The sequence below is a fragment of the Equus caballus genome, chromosome 1 (genome assembly GCF_041296265.1).
Source record: "Equus caballus isolate H_3958 breed thoroughbred chromosome 1, TB-T2T, whole genome shotgun sequence".
In the NCBI taxonomy this organism is placed as follows: domain Eukaryota; kingdom Metazoa; phylum Chordata; class Mammalia; order Perissodactyla; family Equidae; genus Equus; species Equus caballus.
The window spans coordinates 65,591,530-65,603,747 of NC_091684.1; the positions used below are offsets into that span (position 1 = coordinate 65,591,530).

General features: G+C 46.3%; 1 protein-coding gene across 26 annotated transcripts in view; it reads right to left on the reverse strand.

Annotated features, from left to right (window-relative positions):
• KCNMA1 (potassium calcium-activated channel subfamily M alpha 1) overlaps positions 1–12,218 on the reverse strand; it is a 719,202-nt gene that overhangs the window by 501,194 nt on the left and 205,790 nt on the right. For all 26 annotated transcript variants that reach the window (XM_023645924.2, XM_023645920.2, XM_070263813.1 and 23 more), the window contains one exon: positions 11,737–11,898. In XM_023645924.2, coding sequence (XP_023501692.1) covers positions 11,737–11,898 — 162 coding nt within the window. The remainder of the gene's footprint in view (positions 1–11,736; positions 11,899–12,218) is intronic.

Below are 12,218 nucleotides of genomic sequence, written 5' to 3' on the forward strand. Positions count from 1 at the left end.
AAGTCAGGCTGCAATACGAAAAAAAAAAGAAAAGGAAAGGAAAAAAGGCTCACATAGGAAGCTGACAACTTTCTGCTCCTCTGAGATCTAACCTATGGAGCTGGAGTATCAAATACTAGACAGAGTCAGGAAACATGAGTTTTTGTCCATTTGCTGCTTGGGACTGACTGTGTGACCTTGGACAAGCCTCACTTAAATCACACATAAAGCAAATTTGGGGTAAAACGATCCAGAACAGAGATAGCCAAGGCACAAAAAGGCATAAATAACACTGGTACTGCCACCCTCCAAGCCATGGCTCATGGCAGACATCACTAATCAATCACAGCATTCTGTACAGCAGAGCCCCAAGTACTCTGTTGCTGAGCTTTGAATCTCGGGCAAAGCATTCTCAGTAACCACTACCAATTAATCAGAACGGGCCTCGGACTTGAAACTTGTTCACTGTCCCCGGACTAGATCTCTTCTAATCCTTGAACACCAAAGCTATAAAATGCTACATGTCACATGTGTTCTAATTGCAAATACCCTTAACTAAGTTCCATCTCTCTTTTCTCCTCTGCTTGGTATTTTTCCCAAGTCTTAGCAGCCAAGGCTATGAAGACAAAACCAGCTTGAAGGCCATTCACTCAACTCCATGTCCGAACCTCCAAAAGTGACCTTGTACATTTTTCCTGACCCTCTTTACCTTAGGTTCCCCCATTCTGCTATAAAGTTCCTCCTGAGGCCAAGGTCCCCTCTACCCTCTTAAAAATTTCATCAAGGTAGAGAATTCCTTTCCTTTTCAAATGCTTTGAGATTGTGGAAAAGAAGACAGCCTGGGGAAGTTCAAATAAATTTAATTATTACCCTCAGTTCTTCTGAAAATTACTAAAGAGCCCAGAATTAGAAATTCAGATTCCCTCCAGATTCCTAAGAACAAACAACTCACTTGTAAATGAGTTAACATGTCTGTTTAACGTACACAAAATTATCTTTCAGGAAAGCGGATTGTTTTTCATGTCATATTGCATCTCTAAAATATACCACCTATGGCAGAGGATTGGGATTCAAGGTCTGACAAAATCTACAGCAGAAATAATTAGCACCAGAGGCTGTGTTTGAAAGAGTTAGGAAAGAGAATCTGGTTACTTATTTATTTCTGTTCTATCTAGATCTCTCCATCACAACCCAGGGAGGAGGAATTGTATCTTTTGGCACTGGAAGGGTGGCCTGCCGAACTGCCTCTACAAGCTTTGCTTGCTGGAGACGACCCTGAGCCCCCACACAGCAACTCCCTCTGGGCCAAGACGCCATGGAAACCTGCTTCAGTGCTGAAACTTTCTGGGAAAAACCATCAGATAAATGCGCTGGTTTGCAAAGTGAACACAGGTCAGAGGAACAGTGAGGTTTTATAATTTGGCATCCCGAGAAGGGCTCAGTCCTCACTCCCAAGGATACGGACAGTCTTTGCTTCAACTGTGTTTTTAAACTGGAAACATTTGAAACTGTCAGCCAATTGAGGGTTTGTTGTGGTTGTTTTTTAAGTTCATTTAAGAAGTTCACCTAAAATGAATCTTCATTTGGAGAATCCCTACAACACCAAAGCCATTAGTAACCCTCCACATTCGCGTCCTTGCTATAAATGTAGGGGTTAGCCTGGCAGCTCCCGCCAGCTCCAGAAATAAAAAATGACTTTTGCAATGGTGATGTTTCCTCACTCCCCAGCCCCTCCTGGGTGCTTCTGCCGGTCATTATTTTAAATAAATGTGCCTCTTATGAAATGTTTACAGGCACCAAGAGATGGAGCTGCTTCTGCCTCCAGAAGAGGAACGGACTTTCAGGAACAATGACTGCCTCAGCAGCTGTTCTGTCAAAGCAAAGCAAAGAGCACAGGACAGAGGCTGTATCTCACCCAGAGTCTCCCCAAGCAGAGACTGCTCAATGGGAAAAAGGCTCTTTTGACACTGGGGGGAATTGGAACGTCATCCTCTCAGAGGTTTCCCACTGTTTGAAGACAGCTCAAGGAGGGGGATTCAAGACTGAAATGGCTTCAAAGAAGGCAACTTCTCTGGGAAGGACCTGGCCCTTGGGGATGTGATCCCTCCTCCCAAGGCATCCTTCCTCCTGCTCAACTCCACAGTCACAGGCCATGCTCGCTCTGCTGGATGCTTCCCTTCTCTGCATATTGAGATCCACCTGGAAAGGAATCTAGAAGGAAAACAATTGTAGGAGACTAGTGAGAGGCACAGACCTTATCACACAGACGGAGTTTCAGGATTTATTTTTAATGAAATGCAAAGCCAGGAGAGGGCCACACAGGGACGCCCCTGGACTATATCCTGCTTCTCTCTGGCTGCTCCAGCAGCTGAGAAGAGGACTAACCTTCTTTCTCCTTCTGCAGCTCTCCCAGTGCCTAGCACATTGCCAAGTGCATTACAGTTCTGAGGTAAACCCTTGCTGCCTTGGCTGATTGAAGGGCAGTAGAGGAAATGAGAAAACATAGAAACATTTTGGGCTACAAGTCATAGATGCTTGCTACCCACTCATACTATCCATGGAGGCACCGAGACCTTGAAAGGGAATTGACTTGTCCAAGGTCACCAGAGAGGTTACCACAGAGCCAGGATAAGAACCCAGTTTTCTGCTGATCACAGTTCCTCAGATGAAAGTGATTGTCACCTCTACTCTCAGATCCCAAATTGATCTCAAACACAGTCACCAAGCCCCAAGGCCCAGAGAGACAACACGGGATGAACCTAGGTGAGTAAACTCTTCCTTCTTTCTGATGATCTAAGCTTTCTTCCTGGAGAGGTCTAAGGTGGCAAGAAACCAAGTTGCCCCCTTCATGGCTCAGAGGGAGACAAGGGCCTCATGGCAGCTTCCCTGGGAGCCCACGCAGGTACCAGTGGGATTAAGCAGCTCCTGAAAACAGCTGCTTTCCTTCGCAGGAAGTTATTTTTCAGCCCCAGGGCACAGGCCCAGGCAGAAGGCTCTGTGAGTGCCCAGCTGGTATAATTAGCGCCAGAGAGCTCTAGCAGACACATAAGGAAGATGGTCTGGAGCCCTCCCAATGAGATGGCAAACCCCACGCCTTCCTGTGCAAGTTGGGGCCCAGAGGCCAACTAACGCAGCAGGCTGGTGTGGAGCCAGCAGCCTCTGCCCTCTGAAATGCCACCTTTTTGTGATTCAGCCTCTGTTTCAAGCTATTTTTACTGTAAACAAAGCCTGAATTTGAGGGAGGGTAGTGTGGAAACAGGGTCTTTTCTTCCTCTCTCCTTTCCAAAGACCTGTTCCCCGTTTCCCTTAGTCACTCCACCAACAGCCACAAAAAGGAAAGGAAAAAAAAAGACTAAAAAGAGAAATGGGGAAAAGGTCAAAATTCAGCCTCTTTGCTAGGGCAGTCTGGGAACAGCTCTGGGAAGGTCATGCTTTCTCAAGCCTTCAGACTAATCTGTTGGAGCCTAAATTCTCCACAGGTGCAAGAAACCAGTATGCCCAGTCCATTTACTTTCTGGATTAACCCACCTCCAACAAACAAGGAAGGCTCCGAGGTCTGCTGCCCAGGAAAGAGGCACAAACAGTCGACAGGTAACCCTCCACGCCCTCGGGAAAGATCTGTGCCCCCGCAGGCTAGTGAACTGGGAAGCGAGCTTCCACTCTGACAGGCCCCTGGCTTCGCAGTTTCTTTGTGCCGTCCATGTCAGCACCAAGCCAATTTCATGAACTAAAATTAACTGGATGAGCAAAACGATAGCCCTGGCGCGTAAGACGCCTGGTGCATTTAATTGAGTTTTCAAGTGCCCTAATTCCTTAGGAAAGACAAAGAAGCAACTGTCCTGTCCTAGTTCCCTCACTACTCAAACACTAGACAATATTTTTTGAAATAAAATTTTTAGGGAAAATGGTGGATTTCTGTTGTCATTCCCCTGAAGTAGTTGTTTTTCTGGAAAAAGCCTCACTCTGGATCTAGACCCTAAAAATGGGGCTTCTAGTGCACCAAATTGGGATGTTTGGGGCCTGGAAGCACACGTCAGTCTGCCTCCTCCTAAACATAGCTCAGTAAACTAAACTTGGAAGCATCAGCTTGCGTATGGTCCCGAGTGTGACTTTCCAAGCACGTGCTCCCCCACAATGACAATGGCTGGCAACTTTATCATCATCATCTCTATTTTTGAGCATCCCTGCTGAACAAACTTCCTCGCAGCTGAAATGGAGGCTCTAAAGAGAGTCTCAGTCCACCAGCATATTTTTCTGGTAAATAGGGGCTGCTACACCATAGGCATCCTCTGAAGGCCCTGGGGGAAAAGCTGGGTGAGAAACCGAAGATGGTGGGCTCCAAAAACAGGCGCTCCATTTCCAGGGGGCGCCAGCTTTTACTGATTGGGAAGGAAGGAAAGAAGGATGGAAGGAAGGGAGGAGGGGAGGAAGGAGTTAGTTTCATATTAGTCATAGAAACACATTTGTTGAGGCCCCTTGGGTCCAGCAGCAGGAAGCCACAGGATGTGAGATCAAGATTAGAAGAGTCAGGCTCCCAGGCCTGTCCAAGGACTGATGCACAGATCACAGGCTCTGATTTATCACCAAACTACTTCACAAACCTTGCCACCCAAAAGCATTGTAGCAAAAGGCAGGCATCACATTTTCACTTTCAGTACTTTGGATGATTTCACTCTGCAGATTTTGCTAGAGGAACCAACATGTGTCCAGTGCCTGAAAAGCATCTGACACCTAGTAGGCGCTCCAGGAAATTTGAAGAAATGGATGAATAGCTCAGAGGAGATGCCTTGTGGGTACAGTAGAATCTGTGTCCTTACTGTCTAGTGCCTTAACACACTTTCCTGCCTCCTTCCAATGGATTTGTGGTTGTTGCCCACCAAAATGGATGTTAAAGACAGCTCCCCACATACTGATGCTGTTGTGCCCTCTGAAACCAGCCCCATATCTGTCAGCCTCATCCTGCATCCAGGGAGGACTAGATATGGGGACCACAGTGAACGCACTTGACCCTCTTTCCAGAAGACTCATCTGTCATCCTGCCAAGGCGTTTCCTGTGACACACGTACCAAAAACGCCCACCTCCCAGGGAGAGCCCAGTCCACCCTTGGCCCCAGCCCAGCTTAGGGCGGCTATAGGAAGTGAGAATTTCCTGGCTGACTTGACAATGGTGAGTCAGGCTACATGAGCCAGCTTCAGAAATGACAGGGCCTGAATTGTGTGCATGGAGCAAACATCATCAGCTGGTTGGACCCAAACCAGGGTCCCTCAAGTGGCCATGCCAGAGCTAGCTCAGCACTCTAAGAGGACGGCTGAGTTTGGTGAGGTCTGAGGGCTGCTCCATCTCTGTCACAGGAAAGGATTTATACTCCACTCCCTACCCTGTGTGTCTCCACACCAGCCCATTTCCTCCATGACATAGTGACTGGGCTCACACAACAATAACACAATAATAATACTAATGCTTATTAAGCACTAACCATGTAATAAGCACTATTCCGAACATTCCACATGCATTAATGCATCAAATCCTCACAACAACATTAAGAGACAGGAACTATTATTATGCCCATTGAACAGATGAGGAAACTGAGGCACCAAAAGATGAAGTGACTAGCTGAGGGTAAAAGCCCTAGGGAGGGGTGGAGCTGGAACTCAGCAGAGTGACTATAGAGGCTGGGTTCCTAACCACCCTACTGCACCACACATAGCAGCCTTCCACGTTCCAAGGGCCTCAGCACCCCTTCCCATGGAAGCATGTTCCAGGGACAGAGAAGCATGAGCTGGAGATCTGGGGATGCTAAGTGCTCCACCTATCCTCCTTGATGGTTCCAATCAAATAAGAAAGAGAAACAAGGAGCCAGATGGAGATCAAAAGAGAGCAGGAGCCCCAGTTCAGATAATGCTGGAACAGCAAAGGGGCAGGGCTCCTATCTCCAGTCCTGACAGAGAAGCTGAAACAGAGAGAACAGAGGCACAGGTGACTGGCAAGGGAAGGCGCCGGAGTGCCCTGCCTTAGTCATTAGGTACCCACTGACTGGGCGCTACCCTCAATTTTCTGTGCCAGCGAACACCTTAAAGGCATGTGGACTGGATAGATGGATGAATGGATATAGATGGATGAACGCACAGACAGATGAGGTGGAAGGACAAAGGAGGCACTCACTCCCCCCAGAAACTCCAGAGGAGAGAGCCAACAGTAGCATAAGCAATTGCCATGGGAGCCCAGAGGCCCTGGGAGCCGTAGATGAATAGCCGGGATGAAGCAGGCTCCTCCTGGGCCAGGAAGATTTTCCTCTCTCCAGAGTTGAAGATTGATTTCTGAACCTCTCCTTCATTTTCCCAGCGGAGATCAGAGGAGCCAATAAACCAGCTAGTAAAATTAACAGCTGCTCTTTACAGAATGCACAGGAGAGGCTGGCACACAGAGCATGTGGCCTGCAGACCAGCTGTGCAGACCAGCAGCCAGGGCGGCTGAGGCGCCTGGCCTGCAGGCCTGAACCAGGGGTGCCCTCATGGTAGGGACTAGACTCTGGGCTACCGGGCGGGGCCTAGAGAGTGCTGACTGCAAGGGACACAGTCAGGTGGAGGGAAGACTTCGGGAGTAACCCTGCTACAGAATTCCCAGACACATTCCACTGACATTGGGAACAGGAAATCCATATTTTGAGCCAGTTGAGAACCTGCTATGGAACTTGGGGGCCCAGCTGGCTCTGGCCTCTGTCTCCCCATCTCTACTGCATTATTGAGTTGAGCTAGTGAAAGTAAATGTAGTGGGTCTCTATGAGAACAGGATAGATGGTATATCTTACCCATCACTTTGTGCCATAGGGAAGTGTGGAGCAAGTCCTATTGGCTACTTAGGAATATTGACAGTCACGGATGTCATAGATGATCTAGTCCAGAGGTTGGCACAATTTTTCTGTACAGGGCCAGACAATAACTATTTTAGGCTGGCAGGTATTTCGGACTCTGTGGATACTACTCAATTCTGCTACTGTAGCACATTGCAAAAGCAGCCACAGACAATATGTAAATAAGTGAGCATGGCTGCATCCCAATAAAACGGTGTTTACGAACACTGATATTTGAATTTCATATAATTTTCACATCACAAAATATTCTTCTTTTGATTTTTTAAAAAACCGTTTAAAAATGTAAAAACCATCCTTAGCTTGTGAGCCATACAAAACAGGCAGTGAGCCAGCTGCTGCCCACAGGTCACAGTTTGCCCATCTCTAGGCAGTTACATGTTTCCCAGAGTGTGTGCTTTGTGATGCCCACAGGTGCTTAATGGGGAAAAAGTTCCATGCTGAAAGAGGAATGGGAAATGGTGGGCAAAACAAAGTCCTTCTGCTTTCTTACTGCAAGATGTCTTTGCGCCTTACATGTTGATAAGCATGGCCATCTCGAAAAGGGGATGAGAAATGAAATCTGTCCAAGTTCCATTTTTATCCTGGAGCATCTCCTAGATCTAGTTTTCTGTAAACCTAATTAAAGCTATGAGGATGAAGTCTGACCAACCATCAGCAACAGTGCCGCCAAGCGTGATCCTTTTGAACATTTTCAGTGGCAGGCAGCTCACTATCTATCGTGGGCGCCTGCTGGATTAAGTGATTCCTCTGACTCATGTTTTCCCATTTGGTGATGCTGGGTCACAAGTAACAAGTCTAGTGCAATGTAGTGCATCTTTCATCAGACGAAGACAAAAGTTCATGTTTAATAATATAAAGAAAGCGTACCTTCGACTTATTGATTCATCCCCAAAATATAACTCTATTTATGCACAGGATAAAACAAAGAGGGGAAGGAAGTCCTGGAGGGGAATTACCATGTGGTTCCTTGAGAAGAAACCTTACTTAGGGGACTTAAAAAAAAAAAAAACCAAAATCTCAATTTACTCCCAATTGCACAGAGAGAAGGACCTACCTGTTTGCTAGGGGGCATTCTTACTAAAAGTACAGGCCTGTGAAACCTCTGGTCTTTACATAGGGCATCTGCAGGTGAATATATAGAATTTTATATAGATTTACCTAAAATGTAAAAAAATAAATAAATAAATAAGCGGGGCAGGGAGTATGAGCTTAGATGAGAGGAAGAAAGAGTGAGATGGAAATGTGAACCAGGTGTGAAGCTGCCACCAGGGACCACTGAAAAAGAAAAGTAGAGGATGCTGAGGAGAAATGTCATCAGCAGCATGAGCCACCCAAAGAGAGGAATGAAGGCCATGAATGTCACATATTTGGTTAAGTGTACACCCACGTGCACCTCCATTTTGTTCAACTGGTCCAAATTCATGTGCAAACAGCACAGCAGGGAATGCACCTATTTGCCTCTATTAAACCAATAGGATTATTTGTATTTGGAAGGCGTATTTGATACACATTTTCTTTTGGGCCCTAGGAGATAAGGATAGAATGGTCCAGCTTATGTTAATGTAACATGCCACACATGCGATATATTTAAGAAGATAAAGGGAAAGGTCTGTGTTTTCCTTTCTCCGGACTTCAATGGATCATCCCCCTGACATTAAAGCAAGTAGCATATATTTTCAGTTCATAGATTAGACGTGCATGTTTCCTGGAGCCATATTCAAAAGTAGTAGCATGGAAATAGGGGGGAAATCAACCAAAAGAGTAATTCTCAGGGCTCTATCTTTCCTCAAGGAGCTGATGGCTATATTGGCAAGACCTGTCTTTGAAGAGCAGCACAAAACACTGAATTTGTAAAGGGGTTGAGGTACAGCCCAAGCAGCGTAAACACTGCTTACTCCTTGAGGTGAGGCCATGCTTGGCCCCAAGACATAGTTTTCCCAGGGAGATAGTCACTCTGAGGTCAAGGTGGAAATTATATCAATATTCAGAAACAAGGTGCTAATGGAGATGGCATGCATGTGTGTGCCTACATTTATCTGTGTGTGTCTCTGTGTGTCTATAACTTTTCCCACTATAAATGGGTTCTCTGATACTGTCATTGTTGTGCTATATTATCTTAAGAAATTCCTCCCTAAGGAAGTTCTGCCTTTCAATTTCTTTATTTATAAAATAAGGGGTTGAACAAGATCGAAGAGTCAGCAAACAATGGCCCATGAAACAAATCTTGCCCACATCTGTTTTTGTAAATTAAGTTTTATTGGAACACAGTGACACTCCTGTATTGTCTGTGTCTGCCTTCAAACGACAATGGCACAGTTGAGTAGTTGTAACAGAGTCCCTATGGTCTGCAAAGTCTGAAATATTTACTATGTGGTCCTTTACAGAAAAACTTACCAATCCTGAATTAGACTATCTCCAATATTGATTTTGGCCTACGATTCTATAAAGTACAACCAAACAATACAAAAGTCTACTGTGTGTTTCTTGCCCTCTTTATTTATATATATCCTGCCTTACTCTTCAAAGGATTAATTTGGCTCACAAAACTGTATGGAGCACATAACCACAAACTTACATGTAAAGTTCCAAAAAGACAGTGAGGAAATGAGGGCAAGGAGAAAATGACAGAAGAGATGTGGAGACAAAGCCAGGGAGATGTAAATACATAGAATAAAAACTCTGAGATGCTGTGTATTTTCACTGGGCCACGAACTTGGCTCCAAGCGGCCACTAGAAAAAGAGGGCCACAGTCCCCCCTCCCCTTCTTGTTTTCAAGCTCAAGAATGTTTTTATTTTTTTATTTTTTATATCATCTCTATCATAAAGCATGTGTTCAATTCATCTTGAAACAGAGGTTTCAGCTTAAAGGCTTTCCTCCCTAGCAAGGCTTTCATGATCCCCTATACTTCCTGTAGACTCGGCCACCCCCCATACACACACACACACACAATGCTTGTACCCATAGTATTTCTCCTCCGGACATTCCTTCAAAAACTTCCACCCATGGTACAATGAAATCAGGATCATTCTTGTTTTCCTCACGCCTGAAAAAAACACCTGGCCCAGAGTAAGTGCTTGGTAGCTCTCGGTTAATGCTGACAAAGATAATTAGAACTGTTGACAACGGCCACATGGAAGTAGCAGGTGTTATTTGTGTAACCAAACGGTCAGCTGTTCATCATCTATCATCACCACCATCCGTATAGAATGCACTGCCGCCATTTCATCCCATATGAATGCCCAGACCCAGAATTCAGTGTCTTTAAGTTTCCCATATAGAATCCACTCATATACAAGCACAAAAGAGCAATGGAAACTTTACTGAAGAATCAGGAGGGCAGACAGGATGGTGGTTACAAAGCACAGTCCAGAATAAGCCACCCTCAATGCCTCATTAGACACTCAGTGCTGCCCAGTCTCTCCTGGGCCCCACCAACCCAGATCGTCCCCTCTCTGTCTTCCTCATGCAGCACCTGGCCTCACCAGTTTCTCTTTCCTCCTCCGCCAAAACCCCAACTTTAAATTTCTCCCCTTTCTATTATGCCACCAATTGATATCAGCCAGGGCTTCATATCTGGACTCTTCAGAAGGCTCAGCTCAGGACTGGTCCCTCAGTTAACACAACCCTGTCCTCTTTAAAGCCTGCTTGGCCATCGCCTTTGTCACTCAAGCATGGCATTCAGTGTCTTACTTTTTCCTTCAAGCCATTTGTGAGGTATTTATCCCAAACATAACGTAGAGTTCTCCCCAAGAAGGATTCTGATGGTGAAATTTTCATTACCTCCCTACAGCTACTATCATCTCCTCACTGAGTTTTTGCCACAAAACGTTGAGGGCGCTGACATCTATTTTCCAGCATCTCTGCCTGATCTTTGATCCTCCCAGCCATCAGGGCACCCCCATTCATTCTATCTATGAGCCAAATGATTCTTGACTGAGCCCCAGCTTCAGGCCCAGGAAGGGCAGCCCATACAAAACAGCTTCCAGAATCATAACAAGAAATCATTTTGAAGGTTACATCCTTCTCAGGGAAACTCCTGACCCAAAGCAGGCCAAAGAAAGCTGGTGGGCATGGCTACCCCAGGGAAGAGCCCACATATGGCAGGAGTACAGCCAGTTCAGAGTGAATAATTCATGCCTGTTTGCCTAGTCTTTGCACTGAAAGACCAATGTCCCAGGTACTCTTCAGTCCCAGGCAAACTGGGATGGTTGGTCATTCTATGCTTGTCCCACCCTCAATACTTGCCAAGAACCAGAAACTCACTCATGGTCTCAACCAGCCAGTGAAGCCAAGCTCTATACAAGCAGATCAGAGAGAATGCAGGAGATGCACAGAGAAGGAGGAGGATGAGTGCTGGCTGTAGATGGAGCTAGGAGACAGCCTCATCAGAAATAAAGTCATATGGGCAATGCACCAAATGGGGCAAGGCGGCTGCAGGTAGGCTGCCAACAAGTTTCACCACCAGCATGACTGAGGATTTCCACTGTGGGCAAGATCCAGGTCACAGAGGGCAGGAGATTAGGAAACTGCCCCCAAAAGAGGCTCTCTGCATGATGGCCAGAGGAGCACAGTAGCATCCTCAGAAGGCTAGCAAACGCACACACACACACACACACACTCAGAACTCCCTGGCTCCCTCCCCAAAAGACCTTCTCTCCCTGGACACTGGCCCACTCTCTGCAAATCCTTCCAAAAACCACTGGGTTAGATGTGCATGAAGAACCCAGACTGTCCTCCATGACCATATATAAGCACTTCCTGCTCACCCCCACCTCCCAATAGCCAGTGGCCTGGAGAAGACTCAGTGAAACACCACGTCCCTATAAACAAAGCAATCAAGGACCAGAGAGCAGGACCAATGTGAAGAGGGAGTTGGGGACTCACCAGGACTCTGCCAGTCAGTGTCTGGGCAGATATCATCACCCCCGCCCAGTCCTTCACGGAGGTCATCCAGCCGACCTCAGCAGCCACCGCCTCCTCTTTTTCATCCACTGGCTTGAGAGTGCCATCCGCCTGGCTTGAGCCATTATTAATCTTCTGGGCCTCCTGGCAACAGAGAGAACAAAGGTTGAGACATAGGGACCAACTGGATTTAAAAAACACAACCCCACCCAAAGAACCAAACTGGAAGGGTCCAGGCTGAGGTGGGAACTGGCTTGAAGGCACAGGTGTAGCGTAGAAGGGATGGATATGGCTTTGATCTTTTTAAAGTCATTTTTAAAAGAATCTTCTCTTTATTTCCTCTTAAAATATCTTTGTGAAAGAAAGAAGAAGGAGATTATTCTCTTCCTGCTTTAAAGAAAAAAAATCGCACAGCTCAGAAGGCGAAGCATCCTGCAGGGGTCACAGAGTGGCTGGGAGGAACG